Source organism: Diceros bicornis, chromosome 10 (genome assembly GCF_020826845.1).
Source record: "Diceros bicornis minor isolate mBicDic1 chromosome 10, mDicBic1.mat.cur, whole genome shotgun sequence".
Lineage (NCBI taxonomy): Eukaryota > Metazoa > Chordata > Mammalia > Perissodactyla > Rhinocerotidae > Diceros > Diceros bicornis.
In genome coordinates this window covers 74,189,456-74,214,199 of record NC_080749.1, presented here as the reverse complement: position 1 = coordinate 74,214,199, position 24,744 = coordinate 74,189,456, and the positions used below count along the sequence as shown (strand labels likewise).

Sequence of the window (24,744 nt, the reverse complement as noted above, 5' to 3'; positions counted from 1 at the left end):
GTGAATGTACTTAATGCCACAGAACTGTGAACTTAAAAATGTTTAATATGATAAATTTTATGTGATGTATATTTTATCACAATAAAAAAGTTTTTTTTAAAGAAAAGATAAACAGGCAAAGGAGATGAACATCTAGATCACAGGGAGTGTGACAAGCAAGCTGACTTGGGGAAAGATCCTCATCCTTGTTGGTAACCAAAGAAATGAAAAATTAAAAGCATCTTTTAAAAGAAGTACTATCTTTTAGTCTAATGGGATAATAAATGTTTTGTTTGTAACATACAAACTCTGGAATATAATTATATTCAAAACATATTTCACCTCTCTGCTTCTTCCTCCTCTTTCCCTGGAACGGAGATAAAGTCTTCATTCAATATTTTTATTCCAATGTTTCACCAAGATAGATTTTAAACCATTCCTGGGACTGTCTTTTAGTATGCTAGTTCAGTCTTGTAAAAAGTAAAGCCTTTCCCTTGAGGCCCAAGTTGAAGTTCCAATGTAAGGAAGGTATAGTAAGAATTACATTAAAGGCAATTCTGAGTTGTGTATTATATTTTTTAAAAAGTGTTTGGCTGTGAAGATTAATTAAACGGTTTCCCCCCATAGATCCCAGAGTTTCTAAGAACAAGAGTCATAAACTCTGAGCCAGTATCCTCTCCGTGTCCTAAAACTGGTATTATAAGAGTATAGCAGAGCCCCTTCGCATTCCTCTTTCGAATAAGCCGTGTGGCCACACACCTGCTTTATTATCTCTTTGTTATCTCATAGTTTCCCTGGGGCCTTATTACTTTTTGGCATTTGAATGAAGGCAATTGAAGTAAATCTTTTGGATGGTGATTAAATGTAGCTTAGAATGCATCCCTTATTATTGGTCAAACACTACGAGCAGGCATTGTGGTAAACACATTTCTGTTATTTCATTTAATCCTCTCATCCTTCTGAGACAAATGGTATTATTCCCATTTTATAGGTGAGAAATCGAGGCTCAGAGTTTTACTACCTCACTCCAGATCACACAGCTGGTTGGCGGAGCTGGACTTCAGTCCCGCGTCTGTCCAGCTCCAAACCTGTGATCCCCCCGCTGTGCTCCACTGCATCTAAGAAGGCAGTTCTGTTTACTTCATGCGTAGTAAAGTGAAACTTTAAACTCGTAGCAAGTCCATTAATAATCATAGCTCCTAAAATTTCATATTAATTCAGCAGCATTTTTTAAAGCTGAAGTTATTTAGCTGCCACAAACAAGCTGTTGCACATTCAGAATAAAATGCTTCCCATTCCATGTCAAAAGTGCAGATTTGCTTCCTGATAAGATGTACTATTTAGAGACTGTCTATTTTTTATTGTGATTCAGGTGCAAATAACAGGAAAGCATTTTTTTTTCTATCTTGGCAAAAGGGGGGGTATTTCTAAAAAAGAATACTTAATGTAATGATGTAAATGGCCATTATTTTGCATTATGAATTAGAAGAAAACAGATTATAGTACAGGCTTCAAAGAAGTAACAATGGTCTACTGACTTCGACAGGGAAGTCCAGCCAGGGAATTTCCCAAGACTCTAAGCCATGAGGCAGGTCTCCAGAGACACTCGGCGCTCTTCTTTGCCCAACAAAATGAAAAAATGCAAAACCGTAGATGATCTGAGAGACAGCCAGACAAATGGCAACTCTGAAAATGAACTCCTTTGCAACAGCTTATCTTCATGTCTTTTTTTTTTTTAGAAAAAAATCCAACATTAAAAGAGAAACAAGAAAACCAAACTTGTCTTTGTAATTCTTAGACAACTAAAGAAATAGTAATATGGATTTTAAATAGTTGTGAAAATGTAAAGAAAATATTTTTTAAATATCCCATTTCCCTTAGAGAAATTTGATTCTGAATTTTTTAAGTCAAAATGTTTTCAGTGTTTTTCCAAAAGCAGTGTGAAGGTTGGCAACAAATCGATTCGAATATGAAAGGCCAGCATGCACACACACACACAACAATCTCTTTTCGCTCACAGCATCTAAGCTATGTACTGCTTCTGTTTGCAGAGCTCACACTTGTTTCAACCGTCTGGATCTCCCTCCGTACCCATCCTTCTCCATGCTTTATGAAAAACTCTTGACAGCAGTTGAAGAGACCAGTACCTTTGGACTTGAGTGACCTGGACGCACAATACCCAGCTCTGTATGGACATGCGATGTCAGAAGCTGCCCTCTAGAAGAATGGCTGAACGTGGGAAGTTTCAGGAGTACGCTTCCATTAGAGTAAAGCTGAGTGCTGTTATTTTCCGGGAACACGTGCTCTGTCGCATTTGGGGACTGGATAGTGGTGACGAGTCGTCTTGGAAGGATTTGGGTGAGCTCGATGCCCAGGGAACAACCCAACAGTCTTTCAATCAGCAGTTCTTGACTGCCAAACGTTTTTCCATTTGTTATGTTCAAAGACAAAGATGAACCCGTACGTGATCAGCTCTGTGGTAACTTTGAGGGACTCAAGAGAATCTTGAAACTTTTGAAACTTAATCTTTGAACGTGGTTCCAGCCAAACTGGCAGCACTTGGCCCAATCTCCAAATTAGTGCAAGTTAAATAATATAATAAAAACAAATATATTTCCTGAAAGTATGTTCATTTAAGCCCTAAATTATAACAATATTCATTTTCTTGCTTATGAGTGCCTGCATGGTGAGCACCATAGGTGTCAGCTTTCATGGAACATGAGTGAAAATGAAACCAAGTCAATATGAGGTAACTTTAAAGATTTGCAATAAGGTGGTCTGTGACAATGTATATGCAAAATGGTATGTATGTAATTATGGCTGAAGACAAACTGTTATACAATGAATTACTAATGACAGATTTTATGCTTTATAATGCATGAAAACAATTTTAAAATAACTAGCAATTAATCACAGCATATCAGGAAAAAGTACACAGTGATTTTTGTTTATTTTTTATAGGTTCATTATATTTATGTTCTTTAAGATGTATATAAGAACCTACCTATCATCCTGTACGTATCACCTGTTCCATTTTCATGTTCCATGCTTACTCGGGCATCCTGCTAGTACGTATCCTTTTAAGCACTCTCCAGGGAACAAAAGGGCCTTTTATTTTTACAAAGGTACAAAAAAATTCCCCGAAATATTTTGCACTGAATGTACCAAAGTTGAAGGGACATAACAATATGGCTAACGCAACTCCATCACTTGACAAGTGTAATAGAAAATAGCTTCTAAATCAATCTTCCTTCACAGTGGCATGTCTACCACTACAAGGACTGTGCATCTAAGTAATAATTTTTTAAGACTCACTATATGTGATAGTATGATATGCATTTGTTTAAAATGCATTAGACTCTCTTCCATCCATCAAATACTTTACAGGATGGCATTTAATACAGATATTTCGTATTTCCCCCATTGCTTTTTATTTGTACAGCATCATGAAACACTAAGCTCAGTTACAGAGCCATCAGCAACACCCAAGGTCAGCTCTCTTTAGTAATAAGAATTCCATTTTCCCTCATCAGTGAAGACGTCACAAATTGAAACTCTCAATCCTATATTTCTAAGCCTGCATTTTCACTGATGCATAATTTTCTTATCAATATTAAGAAACAGTTTTTCTGTGGTATCTCAGAAACTGCATAACATCACTAATGTTATCTCTGCTGAGTTTTATCAGAGGGTGTCCTTCATTTTTATTGTTTTGGGGGTTCCTCCACATCATTGTTTATTTCTTGACTTATGGCCATAACTAATCAGATGTTCAACAGAGTGAAGTTAAATTGTTTTTAACTTCATAGGTTTGCCAGCCTATGGTTTTACAGGCATTGCCCGAACACTTCTTTGAGAATTATATTTATAAGTAGCCATGGAATTCCTATTATGGGGTGTTGGCAAGCTTACACTTTATAGAGGTCATATGCATGGTTTTCATTGGTGGTTTGTAAGAACTAATTGCTCTCCTGTTGTTAAGCTACATTTACTATTGGAACCCTCGAGAGGAATACCACTCGTGTTGCATTCCTGCACTAAATGCAGGTACTTCAGTGGGGGGGAAATGTTCCAAAAAAAAAGGTTACAGAGATCTGGAAATAAGAAAGGAAGATTTATCTGTGCACTGTAATTGGACCATAAGAAAAGTGAAGAGAAAAAAAACTTTAACTGGAAATATTAGTTTGTACTTACTGATCATGAATGTAAGTATATATTTAATTTTGCTAACTATTTTTACTTGTTTGTATTTTTTTCATTATCAGGAAAAATAGAGTAACATACTTTTTTTAAAAACCACATAAGAAAACATAAGGTGTTTCAGAGCTGGCATTCTCTAAGCAGCTGATATAGAATGTTGCACTTCTTTCAAAAATACATTCATAGACCATGTTAGCTTTGATTTTGGTTTGTGACACTTTGTTACCATAACCCACATTGTTAGGTAAAAGAGATTTGGAATAAAATGTATCTCTTTAATTATTTCTAACAAATATATTTCTTTGTTAAAGCATCCAACTTCTTCCCAAATAACAGTGTAATTGTCTAGTTGCCACTGTTCTCAGAATTGGGAATTATCAAAGATGTACTTTGCATATCAGAGCACCATGGTAACTGATCTATTATTCTTAATTAGTAAAACAAAAAAGTCCAATAGTAACTACATAAAATACTAAATAAAATTTCCACAGAATAAATTAGACTATAACATACTTTACAAATAGAAATATCCATAAATATTTTCTTCTGGACTGTGAACCTAGATAACTTGGCTATATGGTCTTGTTTTCTTTAAGAAATTCATAAGTGATGCTTATACTCTACTGTCTTATAAAAGACAGTCATGATACATCATGCGTGTTTGCAGAAAGTATCTTAGATGAGAGAAGAGACACATTATTGGCATTCACTCTGTGCCAGCCACTGTGTTTGATGATGGAGCTACACGATTCAGAATCTCCCCCTGAGAAGCTCACATTCTAGTAGAGTAGACACCAAGGTCCAAAAGAGTATTTTCAGTAAAATTTGGTGTGTTCTACAATCAAGGAATGAGGAGAACAGCTTGTTCCATCTGGGAGATCCAATGAAGGCTTTATACATGAGAGATACTGTGGCCAAAAAAAATAATAATAATAAAAATAAATGCTCTTTCTGTTGGTAACTAATGACGTGTAATAGTGTGTTGGTACTGGTCAAGTCTTGAAGCCCAAGGTGCGTTTACAAATGAGGGTTTCAAGTGTGCAGGTGGGGAGCTGAACCGTGAAGGAGCAACTCAACGATCTTCAAATTATCAAATAAATGCCAAAATTAAGTTCGGTGGTTTCCCTCTGTTTCCTTTCATCTGCACTACAAGGTACCTTCAGTTTTCAGTATGAAAAATCCCAGTCTTTCAGCCCATCCCACTTCTGGGGTCAAAACATTTTTCTTGTGCACAAAATAAATGGATCTTGGTTGTAGAAATACGGTCACAATTTTCTAGCATATGTTGTGTTTATAATTTAGTAGAAATTCTGTAATAAGTGAAGGAAAACCTGTTTCACCTGCATAACAATCAGAAGTGGTAAAACTGCACTCAAATGATCAACAGTAATGGTAGAATCTGTTTGTCTAACGCTTTAGAGTTTCAACATGCTCTCAGGTGCGTCGTCTCCTGCTCCTCGCTCCTCGCGTGCTTTGGGGGGTAGAAGGTATCAAGTCCCATTCGGATTGAGGCTGATGTCCTGGATGGCTTGTGAGATCCGTTTCAGCACTTTATAGTTACAGTTCTAGGTTTCTTCTCGAGAAATGTGGAGGCTAATGTTTCTGCCCTCATATTCCACTTTCCATTTCCAGTGAATTTTGCAAGATGCTTCATCTACCCAAACTCTCATTTTTTCAAACACACACTTTTAAGAAGTGACACTTTCTGAAAAGTCCATGAAGAAATTAGCATATTCGTGGAAAAACTCCCCATAGACTTAATATTTGCATTTTACCACCTGTTTGTGAGAAATTAAAAACGGAATGCAAAATTTGATTGTTTTGGTGGATTTATATAGTGTAGTAGTTTAGTTTTCTCAAATATCATTTGGAAGCAAGATAATGAAAGCAACACTTTAATCAGAAGCCTTATTTTGTTTCTTAATTTTTAGTGAGGCTGGATCTAGAAAGTCGTGATAGCTGAGTTCCAGTGATGTGGATGAAGGAACCACTGTACATTCTCTCTTCCATTCTGAGCTCCTCACACTGATCCATCGTTTTTCTTTCTGCCTGCACAAGTTGTATTTATGATTTGACCACTTCTAACTAAGGCAAACATCTTATAATCTTACAAGCATCCAAAAGTCTTTCCAATTTAACTCTATTCAAGAAATGCCCCAGGCAGGTGAAATGATGGCTTCAGGTTAGGGTTAGGGTTTAGGTTCCAGTTAGGGTTAGGGTTAGGGTTAGGGTACCATCATTAAAAGGTACCTGTAACCCTGCATAATAAAAACATGCAAATGAAGAATGTGGCCTAATTACCAAACTGAGTCCGAGATCCAGGCCCTTTTGTTCTCTGTTAGCTGCTTTCTGATCCGGTGGATGAGGGAAAACACTGTAGATCTTTGACACCTTATTTCCATAAAATTTGAGTTTAAATTAATGAGAATGTCACTTTTAATGAGATTCTAAGTTTGCAAAACCTATCACCTTTCTAGTTTGAGTGTGTGTTCCGGGTAGATCTGTCTGTCCAACGCGGACGCGGAGGAAAGCCGGAGACATGAAAGCTTTCTCCATCGCGGCGTCAGGCCAGCCGCTGTCCACCAGAAGGCGGATAAAAACAGCAGGCGGCAAAGAGGAGCCCAGCGGTTATGCCCTCCCAAGAAAGTCATGCTAATCACTGGCCAACTGTCAAGATTCAGTAGTGGTGACTGCATTCCGTGTGTGTGAGAGCCACCCCTATCACAGCAGTCTGGGCCAGAAGGGGTACAGGGATGGTGAAGACAGGACTGTAGCAGAGGGAAAGTTAAAACAAGGGTGGAAGGGTCATCTTGGGGCTTGCTGGTGGGGATAGGCACATGTACTTCAATTTGGTTTCTGACTGAGAAAAAGAATGCCGTGCTGCCCAGTGAGGGCACTGCTTGATAATCTACCTGGTGGGAAATACCCTCATTTTATAACTTCAGTAGGTTGATAACATTTTTCTGTATTGCAAAACGGAATTTAGCCCAAAAGTATTAAAGCTAACCACAGCTTAATCAGGAGATTCGACAATTTAGCAATAAATTATGTTGTGGATTTTTTTTAACTTAAGAATTATTGTTACTGTTATTGAACTTTGTATATGAAATAAAAGAAAGGGTGTTGCTTGACATATTTATTATGCTTAATTTGTTTCTTAGCAGACATTCATTGACATTAGAATAGCTTTTGAGACATTTTCATAGTTTCTAATGGTAACTTAAATGTTCCCTGTTAATCTAGAAAGCAAACACCTAAGAATTAGGTTACTGAATTGCAAATGGAAACCTAATCAGTGTTTCAATTTTTCAGGAAGTTAATCAAGACTGAAAATATATTTGCTTAGATTTAATCTGAAAGATAGTTTATTTGGCTTTCATGATCAAACAGTTTAGCAGAATTGGATGGCCCTAGTTGTAGGGTTTCTGAGGAACACAGGAAAATTAAATTTATATGTGTGATTTTTAAGTCTAGTGGCCTTGGGCAGGCGATATCCTTCTATCCAATTTTCTTTTAAGATATTACAGCCCTGAGGAGTGTTGATAGGTGTGTTGTATGACTCAGATTGAATTAGCTATTACGAATGCAGGTAAGGAACCCTCAGTAAACTTCTAGTTACTATTACCTTCTGTAAAAGAGGATGGATAATGTTCAAGAAATACCTTGGATTAGCCAGGAAACGCACACAACTGAATGTTCTTTTAGGACCTTAATGCTCTAAAAGATGTTATTACAACCTATTTTTCTTTATATGATATCGTAAATAAAATCTGAGGCTGTTAATAGTTGGAAAGTGCATAAGATGACATGTTTTTATAATAGGGATGCAGGCATTCCAAAATAAATAATAAAAATACATGCATCTCTCTCGCCTCTTACTGAAAGTATTAATCTAATTTTATAATAATGCTTACTTTTTAATATTAAGGCTCTTTAAAAAAAGCATATTTATTTCTAAGATTTCAGCAGAGCACAGATGGTGTATTTTTTTAAGCCTTTCCATTTCTTTTCACCAACTTCACCCATTGTGTGTCTACACCATGTATCACAGATAATAGCTATGTTTCTATTTTTGTTGAGTTGATTTAAGCTTCATATTTATTCAATGTGATTTTTAATAGAGAATAATAATGAGAGGTATTTCCTATTGGCATTAAGATTATACAGCTCTCATTTCACCTTATATTTAAATTTCATCTTTTTTTTCCAAAGCAAATAATGCAGATTGTTGACATCCTGGAAATGATTTGTGGGTGGTATTAAATGGAGCCTGGGACTTTGAAATGTAGACTAGTTGTTTGTTTTCTGGAAAGTCTGTATTCTTATCCTCACCTGAACCCCTGACTTTGTGTTGTATTTTTTTATGATTCCAAAATGCTTTGAGGGAAAGATATTTTAATGTGTACAATTTGTTTTATTTTCATACTGATCTCTATTTTTGTTTAAAACCATGTTGCATCATGAAATCACTTAATCCAAAATAAATCTTCTTTAAAAAAATAGATTATGACTTTTCTGTGATACATTTGAGGGAGAAAAAACCCAAGAGGGAAGAGAACAAAGTAGGGATAAAGGTCTCATAGCATTGGTATGCAGCTTTGTGGATACAGGAAGTTCTCTTTTCATAGTATCTATAATTTGGAATCTGTTTATCTCTAAAAGAATATTTACTATTTGATAGGCCATCAATTAATGATGAAGAAATGAATTCACACAAATCACAATCTCTTAACTCATGTGGGTTGAACTATTTATTAAGCCGTCTTGATTGATTGCTTCTTTCATAGACATGTATACACGCCACCACTACCACCCACACCAGTCTAATCCAGGGGTCACATGTTCACAAGCCTACAGGGGCCAAGTAGTATTTAATGAGTAAAACTGGCTGGGTGTAAGCAACAGAGAGTGGTGGGGTTGACCTAAAGGGGGCATTCTAATATTTTGCACCAGCAGATTCTAGTCACATGAAATTCGGGTCCAGTGTTGAAGGATCTTCTGAGTTATCAAGAGAAACCCAGAAGTTTAAATTTTATGTGATATTTCTAGATCTTTTTAATGCTGGGTGGATCAAAGCAAATATGTCTATAGATTGAATTTGCCTTGCAGGTCCACCAGTTTGGAACCCTTGATTTAATCAATAACATTATCTTTTATACTTTATTGGTAGTGTAAATGAATTGACCAAATAAATAAAATGTTACTAAGACATGGCAGTTAATAGGAAGAGATGGGGAAAGGAGAAAGGCAAATATATACTATAAGGGCAGTCACTAAACGCTATACTTGAGAAGGATCCGTGCTTACCAGTATCTTTCTGAAAACCTACTCATGTTAATTCACATGAGTTAAAAGGATCCCTGTCAAGATTGCATGGAACAGATGTGCCATTAAATTTGTTTCTTTTTTTCTTTTTGTGAGGGAGATCAGCCCTGAGCTAACATCCGTGCTAATCCTCCTCTTTTTGCTGAAGAAGACCGGCTCTGAGCTAACATCTATTGCCAATCCTCCTCCTTTTTTTTTCCCCAAAGCCCCAGTAGATAGTTGTATGTCACAGCTGCACATCCTTCTAGTTGCTGTATGTGGGACGTGGCCTCAGCATGGCTGGAGAAGCGGCGCGTCGGTGCGCGCCCAGGATCCGAACCTGGGCCGTAAGTAGCGGAGAGCGCACACTTAACCGCTAAGCCACGGGGCCGGCCCTAAATTCTTTATTCTGTATTTTAGGCCAGAAAAGAATTTCATATATCACATCAGAGCAGTTAAAGCAAAGACTCATCCTCTATAACTGACCAAAGTTTGACTTTGTTATTGAAAGGGAAGAGCAGGAGAGTGCATCCATGGCACTGACTTCTTGGTTTTCGTGTCATAACGTTCCCTCTCTAATCTTCGACCTCAGTGTGCTTTTATCATGATAAATTTATCTGCCTTCATTATATTCTTTTAATAAAACCTAAAACCCATTTAATTAGTGAATATTTTAGCAATGCATAATTCCCACCATCCTGCTAATTGCCCCTAGTCTTTCTTGATGTTTTTTTATTTGATCCTTTAACCAGAAAGCATTTGACTTCTTTATCAATGAATGGAAAAGATTTTTTTCCTCATACTTTCCTCTCTTTCTTGATCAAAAATGTTTACCTATTAGTGGCTTTTTTTCTAAATAGATACTTCCTTCTAAATAGATACTAGTTTGACTACTATTCCATTTGGCAACCAAAGTAAACTTTGGAATCACAATAATAAATTGAAATAAGACTATCTGATAAAGATATAATGTTGACACTGACAGAAATGAGTTTCACACATTTTATGTGCCCCAACATTATAGGTCATCTCAAAAGATTTTTAGTCACTGAGTGTTCATTTAGAAAGGAAAAGCAAGCAATTTTCCAAAGCACAAATCACTGGAACAATATCTATTTCTTTGATAATTTATAATAATGTTATAAAATAATACCTCTTGCTACACGAAATACTTGTGTAGTGTAATAATTCATGTCTAGTTGGTGTTCATTCGGCATTGGAAAATGGGCCCAAATCCAAATTCTTGAACCTTGTTTTGACATTGCCAACACATCCCTCTCCCTGCCTCAACCCCCAAATTAAATTCCTGAGCTCAAAGCCAAAACCTGCTTTTTATTGCTATGAAGCCTTTGCCCCAATGTCCAATGTAATCTCCTTTGAATTGGATTAAACCATATGTAGGATATCTTTTGCAGTAAGTAGTCAGTTCTAAAGAGATCAAAAGAGGTCAAGAGGCTTCCTACGCCTGTTTCTTCCTAAACCTACACTCAAAGCTTGATTCTTTTCATCTTAGAGAGAAAGGCAAGTTCCAAGAAGAGAAAGCCAGCCAATAAGGAGAAGGAAGAGAATATGTTGATATATGAATCTGGATACATAGTGTATGAATCTGGAGCTGGTCCAGATTGCCCATTCTACGATTCTCAGGGCAGAGTAGCCCCTGAATGGAAACAGTACTACTGATGCATCCAGGAAAACGGGAAAGCCCAAAAACTAGGTGGCCAGACCTGACCAAGGCTGGGCAGCTCCCCTTACCTTCCAGCCTCACGGCCTGGAAATGCAAGAGAAGTCTCAAGTGGTGAAATCCCAAAGGGGAGCAAGACCCAAGTCTGGGTTCCTGAACCTGGCCAATCCAGACTAGCATTTCTTTTTGGGGATGGAATGAGGAAGAACGGAGAGGAGCTATGCATTTCCCCTGGGGGCCAATTCTATTCTTGAATGATTGGCTCCCCAGAACAAAACAATAAAACAAACCATTTTTAACTGTTAGCTAAAGAACTATTCACCAATTAGTGATAATTTACTGTTACTTCAGTTTCAATTAGGAAACCGTGTCAACATTTCTTAAATATTGCATCAAAACACCAATAGTGACAGAGGACCCTCCAAATATGGAAAATTATTTGTATGCTTCATTTACTTTTAATATATCATATTAAATATGATATATTATTTACTAATATATATATGATATATATATTACTTTTAATATATCATATTAAATATGATATAAATATATCATATTAAATATATCAAAACTTTCATATATCATCAATCTTGGTTTTAATTTGAAAATAGGAATTTTTCCCCATTAGCTTTAAATAACAACTGGTCTCCCACTCCCCCAAATATTAAAGAAATTTGATGACCCAGTAAGATAGCACTTTGATTTTGTTACTCGTTGGCTGGACGCTATGTACCCTGGAGTGTGCACTCACTGGTTTGAAAAGCAATGTCTATATCATCAGAGCCTCTTCCTCATACAATACCAATGATGATTTGGAGCTAAAATGTTTGGGTTTGTTTTCTCTCATCTGCAATTAACCTGTCTGTTATATCACTCATAACAATGTTTAAGGAGGAATGAAGATAACAGGCTGTCTGAATCTTGGAACAAGCAGGAATGCCAATAGTTTTGTGGCTGGAGTGTATGTACAGCTCTTTTCTAACCAGCCACACAGTTTGGGTGTGGTGGCGGTTGGACACGTCCACGCTAGTAAACTGATGTTTCCTAGCTGACTTTGACCTGTCCTGAGCTAAGGCCCTTAGTTAAGATATAAAATCATATTTCAAAAATTAGCCCTACTCCTTGGAGAAAGGGCTGATTATAGGAAATACACAAGATGAGCCTGGAGCATCTTGTAGTGCTGAAAAGTAAGGAAGTAGTTTAAAAAAGAAAAAAAAAAGCCCCAACGATGGGGTTATGGCAAAGGGACACAGGAGCCAATTGAAAGAGCTCTAATGGCCAAAGCTGGGACAATTTGAGCAACAAAATAAACAAAGTAGTATCGAATTATAACACAAAATATAAGATAAATATCCATAAGTCCTTACTGATAAATGATTGAATAATTGATAAATGAAGAGACAAATCTTCTGTGCAAAAGAATTCCACATAATTTATGTAGATACTCCTCCCTTAAATGTGGGATGTCCATAGTGACTTCCTTCTAAAGAATGCAGCACAGAACAGGGAAGGGGAGAAGAGTAACTTTACAGTGAAGAAACCTGGCAAACACTACCTCAGCCGGGTGATCAAGGTCAATATCAACAGTCATAAATCATGTGGATAGTATGTTCCCTTATATCATGTGATAAAAATGGCACTTTACCTCTCTGGTCTGATTCTCCCCAAACCTATAACCCCAGTTCAACTATGAGAAAAAGATCAGACAAATTCCAATATAGGGGCCGGCCCCGTGGCTTAGCGGTTGGGTGCTGGCGCTCTGCTGCTGGCGGCCCGGGTTCGGATCCCGGGCGCGCACTGATGCACCGCTTCCACACCACTTCTCCGGCCATGCTGAGGCCGCGTCCCACATGCAGCGACGGGAGGGATGTGCAGCTATGGCATGCACCTATCTACTGGGGCTTTGGAGGGAAAAAGAATAAACAAATAAAATCTTTTAAAAATTCCAATATAGGAGCATTCTACAAAGTACCTGGCCTGGACTCCTCAAAACTATCAAGGTCATCAAAACCAAGAAAAGTCTGAGAAACAGAGAAACAGTCACAGCCAAGAGGAGCTTAATGAGACACAATGACTAAATATAATGTGGTGTCCTAGATAGGATCCTGGAATGGAAAAAGGACATTAGGTAAATACTAAGGAAATCTGAATAAAGTAGGAACTTGAGTTAACAATATTGTATCACTATCATACAAGCTCACCTAACGTTCTTGCTGTGTTAATAAATAGGATGCTGATGAGAACCTGAGGGCTTTTCTTGGATAAAAGGTTGAAAATGCCCGTATTATACAGAATGGTGTGAAGCAGCAGCTTTCCCACCTGGGTGTCATGTGGCAATAAAATTCAGCCCCATACTCAACCCAAAAGAAAAAATTTAGTTGGTGGAGGCAAGGGAATGGCTTAGTGTTTTGATCTTTACATTGTGGTTAAAAGGAACATTTACTAATAACAATTGTCAATTATCATCCACTCTTCTCATTATTATGTAGAACAGAATAAATTTTAACACCCACAAGAAGAGAAGGGCAATCTCAGAATAAAGATCTATCCTTTAAATAAATTAATCTTTATTCATAATCAGGTTGGATTCTGTTATTTACAACCCAACAGTCCTAACTACTGCATTCTGTAAAGTATGAAGCACTACATCTGGCAGATAGAACGTGCTCAAAATATGATGACTGTGGTGTCAAAATATGATGTCTGAGATCTGACCTCCTACAGGAGGTGAGCACTTCCTTACCTAAAAGAATCCTGCTCTCATGTTCAAAACGTGGACTGGCTTTGATGAGGCCTTATTCACCCCTCTGCTGGAGATCTCTGTGGCTTTGACAAAAGGGAGGGAAGTTCTCCCCTTTGCTGTGACCCATTTCTCTCTCAATGGGTCCATTTACCTCAATCATATTCATGAGCCAGTTGTTAGAGTCTGTTCTATCCTCTGGGGAGGCTCCACTTCATTCACTGTGTGTCCAAACATGAGAGCCTCGTTTGCCTGAGATACTAGAGACCTGGGAATAGTAGCATGTCAGCTCCATCCAAAAAGCAAAAGCAAACTCTTGGTCTTTCCTTTTCTGAAGACTCATGACCGTGTGCCAAGGCACCAAGGTGTAGCTTATAAAAGCATGGCCTTCCTCCACCGGAGTGGCTAAAATTAAAAGGACTGACGATGGCAACAGTTGGCAATGATGTAGAGCAAGGAGAATTCTCTGCATTTCTGGTAAGAGTGTAAATTGATGTAACTACTTTGAAAAAGTGGAAGAATTGACAAAAGCCAAATATAAGCACAGCTATGACCAGCAATTTTACTTCAGAGTGTATACCCAACAGAAATGAGTGCAGATGTCCACCAAAACACACGTTCAAGATTGTTCATAGCACTTTATTAATAACACTGGAAATACGGCAAATGTCCATCAACAGTAGAATAAATAAATAAATTGCGGTTATATTAATTCACTGGAATATGACTTGGTGATAAAAAAGAATCAATTACTACTGCAGGTAACAATGTGGATGAGTCTTGCAGACAAAAAAAACTCAAAACAAAAGAGGGCATATCGTAAGATTCCATCTAATAAAGTTTAAAAACAGGCAACAGGAGCCTGTGATGACAGAAGTCAAAATAGTGGCAGCCTTGGGAGTATAGACTGAGAGGAAGGGCAGGGAACCTCTGGTGGGCTAACAATGTCCTATTTCTTCATCTGCATGGTGGTTACAAGGATGTACACCTGTTTAGATTTTATCAAGCTATACACTTAAAATATGAGCAATTCTTGTATATAAGTTATAGCCAAGAAAAAAAAAAAAATTTTAAGTAAAGTGAATTTGCTTAGAAATAAAACCATAGTCTTTGAAATATAACAAATCTAGCTCCACATGCTGGCTCTGCCACTTACTTGTGGTGTGACCTTGGGCTACCTCACCATCTGAGTCTCAGTTTTTTCAGTTGTAAAACAGAAAGAATTCCTTTCTCATGCAGTGCTTTTTCTGAGAGAATGTGTATCCAGCACATCACTTTGCACTCGGGAAGTGCTTAGTATATTTACCTCCCTTTCCCCCTCTGTCCCGGTGGACTGGCCTCACAGTTCCTGTATCTTGTCTTTGGGAAGTCATCGGATCTCAGGCCTATTCATAGGGAAAAAGGGAACGACCTACCCCAATCCAAAAAGTAATCCAGCCTTCCCCAGCTCGGATGACCAAATCACCTCTTTCCACAGATCCCTTTGGAGACTCTTCTGGGAATGATTCCCTCATCTGTCCCTCTCTTCCTCCCTCCCTCCCTCCATCCAAGCACATTTATTGAGTTGCTACTTTGTGCCAGGGACCCTGATAGGTGCGGGTGAAACACTGCTGAATAAAGGGGTCACGGTTCCTGTCTTTGGGGAGTTTACAATCTCATGGGGAAGACAGGCAGTAAACATATAAATCCATAATTACTAATTATGATAAAAAGTGCTATAAAGAACAGGGAGCAGCGATGGACAGGGACAGCCTCTCAGGGGATGTAAGATTTCAGGTGGGAACTTAAGGGGGATGAGCAGCCACTCGTGGGAAGATGAGAGGGGAAGCTTCTGCAGCGTCCTGTCACTGAAGTCTTATAACACCCAAAGTAATTACAGAGGATACATAAAAGACGTAACCACTGCCAAAGAGAGTCTGCTCACACATGAACGCTTGTTGTGACATCTACTCTTCTTCTCGACGGGTTTTTCGCATACTTCCTGTTCCTTAGAAGTTAGACTGCCAGATAAGGAGCTTTCCACTATGGTGATACGAACTCGTTTGTGTGATGAGTTATGGAGATGGGACATAAAGGGGAGTAAAAAAGGAGAACAGGTAACCTACTACTTAGGTTGTGGTATGGGATATGGAAAAGGACGTGGGATTTGCCATCTGAGTTCAAATTCTGTCTGCACTTCTTGCATGACCTCGTGCTGGTCACTCACATTCTCTGAGCCTGAGTTTCCTCATCTGAGAAACAGGAATAATGCCACCTCAAGGTTGTGTTTCAAGAATTAAAGGAAATGACATATCATAGTATTTTGCACAAAAAATATAACCTTGCTTTACTTAGAACATTCCTGTCTTTTCACTACAAAAACATTAATCCTTTGTGCTTACATAGTCTCACTACAGAAATGTCAACTTTTAAAAACAGTTACTTTTTTCTCTTAAATATCTTCCTCAAACTTTGGCTGTTGGTTTGGAATTCCTAGTCTTGTGCTAAATCTTATTACTTTAGGTGGTAAATCATTCCTGATTTTCCTAACTCCCTACCCAAAACTGCCTCAGACAACCCAGGTTAGCAGCAAGGAGTGAGCAAGGCCCAGCCAAGTGGGGAGACGTGAACACTGTTTTGGGGGGATTTCAGAGCTCCTAGTGCTGCCTGTGGCTACAGGTAAGATAGCCGTGGGCTCAGCCTGGCTTTCCATCTGGAATTGGGTCCTCCTGACAAATTACGTGCTCCTTTCTTCCCCAGTGTCCACGGTCGCGCTATCGTAGGGCTTCCTATAGTGTTGCAGAAAATGGGTGGGGGTGGGAGAGGAGAGAAAGCAGGTCAGGTAATTGTGCTCTTTGGACAGTCCTCTCTCTCAGGGGGAGCCCTGCAGGGTCTACTGTCTTCAGCTGGAGACTGAGCCCTGACCTCAGTTGGGAATGTCACTCTGAGTCTCTTTTCTTATTTGTAAAATGAGGTAATTCTAACCTCGCTGACAATAATCTCAGGATTGTTGAGGCTCAGATACAATATTGCAGGTGAAAGCTCTATATTAACTCTAAGACGCTGTACAGATTTCAGGTGCTGTTACTATTGATATATCCTGTGCCACATTCGGCATGCATGACTGGCCTAGAAGCTTTTTAGACCTGCTCAGGACTGAGCCACTAGAGGGGATTTTTGTAGGTCAATGAGTAATGGAAAGTATCTCAAAGGTATGGTCTATTTTTACTTTGAAAGAGCAACCTTCTCAGAGATAGACTTAATAGTGAGAAGAACTCAAGGCCCAGAAGATTAAAAGATAATTAAAAACTACACAAAACTGGCCTCTTCTGATAAGCTGTGTGATTTATTTGGGCAAATATCAATGTGCTGTAGGCCTAGGTTAAACTGAGCAAGGCCCACCGGAGGAATGGGAACTGATCAGATCTCTATTTCCGCCATTTCCTGTTCTCACAGGTAGAGAAAAAGACAAATCTCCTTGGTAACAGACAGGAAGAAATAAAGACATGATTTTACGTCTATGCAGCTTCTCTGCATAGACGAGATAATCATCTGCAAAGTGCTCAAAAACCTCATATTTGAAAAAGATGCACCCAATTTAGCCTTGCAAGTAATGGGTTATCATTGGTCATTTCATGTGCCTGCTTTTTGATTTCTCAATCTGTTCTCAAGGTGGGGTGTGCTGATTTATGCTTTTCTGTTGATTTCTCCTATAAACAAACCTTTCCTCTGAGAAGTTAACTGTGGAAATATCAGAATCCAGATCCAAGCAGCCCTAAACTCAAACCTGGACAGTCAGAGGGCAGGACAGGGAAAAGTGATGGGTTGCCTTCCTCGTATGTTTTCTCTAAATTATTTTAAGACACTACTTCAAAGGATCCGTAGTCTGAGGTAGTAGTTCAATTGTAGAAGAAGATGCTTTTTCTAGTCAAAATTAGTTTAAGTCCCTAATAAACTGAGTTAGCAGGAAATGGGAAGATCTGAAAGGCCTAACACAAGATTTTCACCTTTGAAGTCTAGCAAGAAAGTGACCAGAATAAAAACATTTTTAAATTTTCTTGTAAAATTGTAGAAGGGAGAATGATTCCAGGCCCTAGGAGTTCAAACAGAAAAGCATTATATTTTATACATCATGTTAAATGATACCAAAAGGTAACCTATTAGGAACCAGTTCCAAAATCCTTTCTGGATAATTTGGTACATGTGAAATATACTGTGCTTTTCGTGCCTTTCTTAAGCAGTCTATAAAATAAGATACTCTCAGATGCATTAGAACATTTCTGTTTTGGTTGGCTCAGAACGGCTGGAGGTACTTGAAGTAATTTATAATGAACTAAGCACATGGCATGGCGTCATTAGTCATTCTCTTCAGAGCCTTTTGCCCGTTTTATAGAAATTGCATAACTGGAAAGTAACACAATGAAAATCTTACAGTCTGCTGGTTGAAAGTTGGATCACAATTCCAAAATTTTGGTAAAAGTTTATAGCTAGAGTAGAAGGCGAACATTTTTTTTTTCTCTTTCAAAATGTTAAACATTTTAATTTATGTATGTAGTTGCTTGTTTCCTATAGCAGATAAAGTAAAAGGTAAGTTTATTTTGCTTTTTCTTTACTTTAATTAACCATGGTTTATTTGTGGAATTTCAGAAAGGCTGATGTTAAAAGAGTTCAAGACATATAACCACAGAAGTTAACTGAGAAACCAATTTTTGGTAGGATCAGTCAGCATTATTAATTGCAAGGGATTAAGCAACTCTGGGTGATTGGAGCTGAAAGGGAATGTATGTAAAGGATATTGAGTAGCTCATAGAATACAGATCTGGGCTGATAATATCAGGACAAGATAAGCAGAAACAATATCCAAAGTCACATCTGTGGATTGTTCAGGTGAAGACACCATTACTGTCAGAACACAGGATTCTACGCTGCAATTTGTGCTGTCAACACCACTAACAGTGGACAAAGGAGGTGCCAGTAGAACTACTGCTTTCAGGACCTGATCTCCCTGACACTTCTGCTTCCGTCACAGAGTTGGTCCTGGCCCCAGCCTCACTTGCTCCAGATTCTAAGGCTCAAGTGCGTGTGGGTGGTTGATAGAACCTAAGGTAACTGCTCCTGCCCTACCTGCAAGGGAGGCTGGGAACGTGAGTATTTGGCATTTTTACTTCCATAGACTCAAAGGATGAGAAAGTCTTGGAACACGGGAGGGGTTAAGATACAAGGTGACCATAGAGTGCCAGATGCCCCAAAGCTGAAAGAGCAAACTAGTCACTATGATCAGGACAGCAGTTCTCAATCTTTCTAGTTCTCAAACTTTCTACACTCAAAAATTGCTAAGGACCTCAAAGAGTTTTTGTTATGTAGGTTATATCTATCAATATTTACCATACCAGAAATTAAAAGAGAAATTTTTAAAATATTTAATTCATTTAAAATAACAATTATATATTAACAATAACAACGATTACATGTTAACATAAACAGCATGTTTTATGAAAAATAGCTATATTATCCAAAACAAAGGAAAATAAGAAGGGTGGCATTGTTCTACATTTTTGCAGTCTCTCTAATTTCTGGCTTAATGGAAAGCAGTTGGATTCTCATATCTGCTTCTACATTAATCTGCTGTAATATCATACATTCTGTAGTCTCTGGAAAACTGAATCCTACACTTGTGAGAGAATAAGAATGAAAAGGGCAAATATCATCTTAGTATTATTATAAAAATAATTTCAAGGGGGCTGGCCCCATGGCCTAGTGGTTAAGTTTGGCGCACTCCGCTTCAGCAGCCCATGTTCGGTTCCTGGGTGCGGACCTACACCACTCATTGGCGGCCATGCTGTGGCGGCAACCCACATACAAAATAGAGCAAGATTGGCATGGGCGTTAGCTCAGGGTGAATCTTCCTCAGCAAAAAAATAAAAAATAAAAAAATAAATTTCAGCCTTGGGAACTTCCTATAAAGGTGTTGGGGTCTCCCTACCACAGTAGAATTGCTAGATCAAAGATTCACTTTGTGATTGGAATTAGATGATATATATAATATTGAAACACACAAGTCTTTGGATCCCTTTCTTCACTCCTGTCGCATATATTTTTATCCAAGTCTTGGAAATTTTGCTTGGAGGTTGACAGGATTGAGCCTGCATCAAATTACTAATATAATGGTATTTTGAATAGACTGCAAAAATAATAGCAGGACTGCACTTTGGATACTTGATGAAATTTTGTCCTCTCCTTTGATCTCAAAGTTTATTTCAGCTCTAATTTCTGATTCTCTAGTTCCCTAAATTTGGATATTTTAAGCAATGACAGACTCACTCATTTTTTTAAACAACCTTTTTATTTTAGAGCAGTCTTAGATCTACAGAATTATTGGAAGATAACACAGAGAGAGTTCCCCACAACCAGTTTCCCGTTATTAGTATCTCACATTAGTAGGGTACATCTTTCATAATTAATTAACAGATATTAATTCATTATTGTTAACTAAAGTTCATACTTTATTGAGATTTCCTTAGTCCTTGTTTAATGTCATTTTTCTCTTCCAGGATCCCATCCAGGATAGCACATTACATTCAGTCATCATGTCGCTTTAGGCTCCACTTGGTTTTGACGATTTCTCAGACTTCCCTTGTTTTTGATGACCTTGGCAGTCTCAAGAAGTACAGCTCAGGTATTTTGTAGGATGTCCCTCAGTTGGGATTTGTCTGATGTTTTTCTCCTGGTTGAACTGGGATTATGGGTTTTTGCAAGGAAGACCACAGAGGCGAAGTGTCCTTCTCACTACATCATATTAAGGATGCATATTATCAACATGACTTCCAACTACTGTTGTTAACCTTGATTGCCTGGCTTGAGGTACTGTTGCTCAGGTGTCCTCACTGTAAAGTTACTCTTTTTTTCTCCCTTTCCATACTGTGCTCTTTGGAAGAAAGTCACTATGCACAGCCCACACTTAAGAAGTGGGCAGTTATTATGCTCCACCAATTTGAGGCTGGAATATCTACATAAATTAGTTGTAATTGTTCTGCATGGGAGATTTGTCTATTCTTTCTCATTTATTTATCCAATCGTTTATTTATATCAGTATGTACTCATGGATATTTATTTTATACTTTGGGTTATAATCCAACACTACTTTGTTTGTTGTGTTGCTCAGATTGTCCCAGCTTTGGCTGTTGGGAGCTCTTTCAGTTGGCTCCTGGGTCCCTTTGACATACCCCCATCGTTGTGTGGTGGTTATGTTTGTTCGTTTGCACTCCCTTCTTTCTGGCACTACACAACATTCCAGACTCATCCGTATATTTCCTGCCCAGGTCCTAGAAGTATCAATTTCTCCAAAGAGTTTTGGTTCCTTTTGGTGGAGAACGGTATTAGAAACCAAGACCTGAATGGTATGTGTGCTTATTGCTCCTGGGGTGTCACTGCTTCTACGTGCTCTCAGCTGACAGAGCAAGGAGATATGTGTGTATATTAACCCATGTACACACACATACCTATAAATATTTCTATATGTAAACATCTGCATCTACATTAAGCTCAACATTAGACCATACCAATGTCTCTAACTCTAATAACCTGCACTCGATTGTTAGTAGCTACAGCTGTTAAATATCCTCAGTAAAAGGCCGTGTAGTAGAGGGTGAGCTTGAATCCTGGCTCCACTAGATATGACTCCACGAGTAACTGAGGTTACGGGGGGAAATATATAACTTCCATGGCCCTTCATTTCCTCATCTTTAAAGGAGGAAAATACAACACTGCTCATAGGAGTGTGAGGACGAAATGAGTTAACATCAACAGCACATTTAGAACAGTGCCAGGCTTGGTATTTACAAGCTATGGTTGCTCTGTACCCTATGGGGCGAGTATATTATTATTTCCATTTTACAGATGAAAAAGCAGAGGCATAGAGATATTACAACCTGCTCAAATTCTCAGAGCTTGTAAATTACAGACCCACACTTTCATAATCTGTGCCTTTTAAAGGGTTTCTGAACAGCTCTATACTTATATCTCTTGCTGTAAAAATGAAGCAATGAAATGCTACTCTATAAATCTAAAGGGAAGGCTAACTACTGAAAAGACTCAAAGATGCTTTGAATATCCTCAGTGTCAGGGATATTGTGATCATCATTAATGTTAGCATTTCCCACATTACCAACACTTTTATGCCATGAAAGGACTCAGCTAGTGGAGTAGATTGGCCTTCTCAATGCTCATGCTGTCACCTTAAGCCAATTGAGGCAAAGTTCACTCCCAAGAAGGGAGTTGGTAGGAGTTAACAGTTATCTCTGCCTTATCTATACCTGTTACTGCCTGTTGTAAGAAGACTCACTTAGTGAAGGGTTCCTGGAAGCTTGACTATTTCTTACCTGCCGTTTGCTCTGTGGAATGTGACAGCAGGTCATGATTCATGGAATATGCAGTTGGTAGAGAAAGTTTCTTAAGAAAGTGAAAAGGGAGGAGATTTGCTGGGAAGAACTAGTAGACATTTATATACTCAAATCAAATAAATGACAATTTTACACCTTATATTTATTTCTTTGTTCCACTTGATACCTACTTCCCTTTAAACACTAGTGACTTGAATTTCTTTATCACACATGGCCCTGGATGTCACCATTTGTTGACATGACAGCTTCATTTTGAGCCTATGTGCCTCCACCAGGTAGATTCTGAAGGAGAAAGCAGCCACTTCCCTCTCCCCTTTCCCTGCCATAGACTTCACCATATTTTTTCCTGATGATATCTCTTAGCATCAATCGTAAGATTTGAGGGAAATCATGAGTATCTCATAAAGTCATTCAACAAATATACACTTAGGACCTATGATGTCTCAAGCATTTTGCTATCACAAGATACAGTAGTGAGCCAGAGATATACAGTCCCCTCAGGGAGCCTGCAGACCACTGGAAAATCACAACAGCTAGTACCAACTGAGGGCTTACTCTCGTCAGACACTGTGCTCCGTAGGCACTATCACATTGAAGTCTCACAGAGGTAACTATTATTATTATTATCCTCATTTTACAGATGAGGAAACTGAGGACTGCCCAAAGTCACACACCTAGGAATGAGCAGAGCTGGGACTTGACTGCAGGTCTGTCTGATGCCACTTCACTGCACATGCACCCTCCCTCTCTGACTCACAACTCTCAGGCGGGACCACAGCACTCGCGGTATCTGTAGCAACTCTTCTACAACTTTGCTGGTTTCTCCTGAATACTTTGATTTGCAAATATAAAGGATTCTCTGAAGCACAACCTTAAACAAGTTGTGGTAGACAGCTGGAGAGGACAGCTGTAGACAGAAAAATGTGGCCGGATGCTCTGGGGGTGTGCGAGATATATGTGCTTTGGGGCATCTCCAAGGAGAGGAAGCAGTGACAAGCCGAGGTAAGAGGGACTGACAGATGAAACCACCTAGACCCCAAACCACAGTGGAAGGAGAACTTCAATATTCTGGATGCACTGTCTTTATCAGGTTATGCAAATGCAGCTAGGATATAAGTATGCTTTTCTTTGCCCACATCATTCAAGTGATTATTCAAATAAATTTAAAGATCATTTTTTTCCTGAAGTATGTCTGACATAATGAGGTAGAAAGACCTCAGGATTAAGAATCAGGCGACCTAAATTCTGTCCAGATATGCACCCATCACTGAGTTGCGTGATCTTCTGCAAGTACCTTAACTTTTCTCATTCTAGCTTTTCTCCTTTCTAAAATAAGGGAATTGAGCCACCGAACCTTAAGGATTTTTGAAATTCCAAACTGCTCTGATGCTATGATTCATCGAGAACTTACTTTGTGTCTAGTACTGCATTAAACAGTTCGAGGTTTAGAAGCAATTAGAAGGCACATTTCCAGCCCTTTGGACCTGTGCTGTCCCAAACAGTAGCCACCAACCACATGTGGCTACGGAGCCCTTGAAATGTGGCTAGTGTGACTGAATTATAATTTTATTTCATTTTATTTAAATTTAAGTTAAAAAACTGATACTGTATCTAGTTATTGAAACTTTTATCTTTGAAAAAACATAGGGATGTGAATCATCTTTTGACAACGGTAAATTTTGTGCAATCTAAATACAGATCAAGTGTTTCTGGTGAAAATTTAGCATCTGAATTGGGATGTGTCATAAATGCAAAAAACACTAGATTTAAGACAATATGAAAAAAAGGGTGTAAAATATCTCATTAATAATTTTCTATGTTGATTACATGTTGAAATGACAATATTTTGGATATATTGGGTTAAGTAAAATATATTTTTAAAATGAATTTCATCTGTTTTTGCTTTTTTAATGCAACTACTAGACCATTTAAAATGATGTATGTGGTTTGCATGACATTTCTTTTGGACGGTTCTGGAAGTTTATATTCTATGAACTGTGATGGGTGGTTTGATGGGCAATCTAGATCCTAGTTAATCACGGGTGCTTCAGAGAAAAGAATTGTGTCACTGTTCGAGGAAGACCTATACCAGTCTGAGTCATTGCTCTCATTAGGAACGACTTGCCCCAATTACCTTTGCTAACAGGGTTTGTTATAAAAGAGTCAAGGGATGCAAGGTCTTGTGGTCCCCAATGCTTCCCAAATTGGGACGTGCTGTGGGCACCATGGATAAATGCACTGTGACTTCTCCATCTGAGTACACCCAGTACTCCTACCTCCAGAGAGGGGATCTATTTGGACTAGCTTGTCTCTGTTCAACATGAGTCCTTCTGTTGGGTGGAGGTTTGAGCCAAGCCCTTTCAGAGGCTGTTGCCCCCTCTTTAGTGTCTGCCTGCCTTTAGCCTGGCCACAAATTTCTGGCTTATTCAGTTGGAGACAGGCAGTAATGCTTCGTTTGC

The 24,744-nt window shown here is 38.5% G+C and overlaps 1 protein-coding gene across 4 annotated transcripts in view; it reads left to right on the top strand.

The window, feature by feature from the left end:
- Window positions 1-2,602, top strand: part of HECW2 (HECT, C2 and WW domain containing E3 ubiquitin protein ligase 2) — a 367,339-nt gene extending 364,737 nt beyond the window's left edge. For all 4 annotated transcript variants that reach the window (XM_058549472.1, XM_058549475.1, XM_058549473.1 and 1 more), the window contains one exon: window positions 2,031-2,602. In XM_058549472.1, the coding sequence (XP_058405455.1) occupies window positions 2,031-2,142 (112 nt within the window). In that variant the 3' untranslated portion in view covers window positions 2,143-2,602. The remainder of the gene's footprint in view (window positions 1-2,030) is intronic.
- The last annotated feature ends 22,142 nt before the right edge of the window (window positions 2,603-24,744 follow it).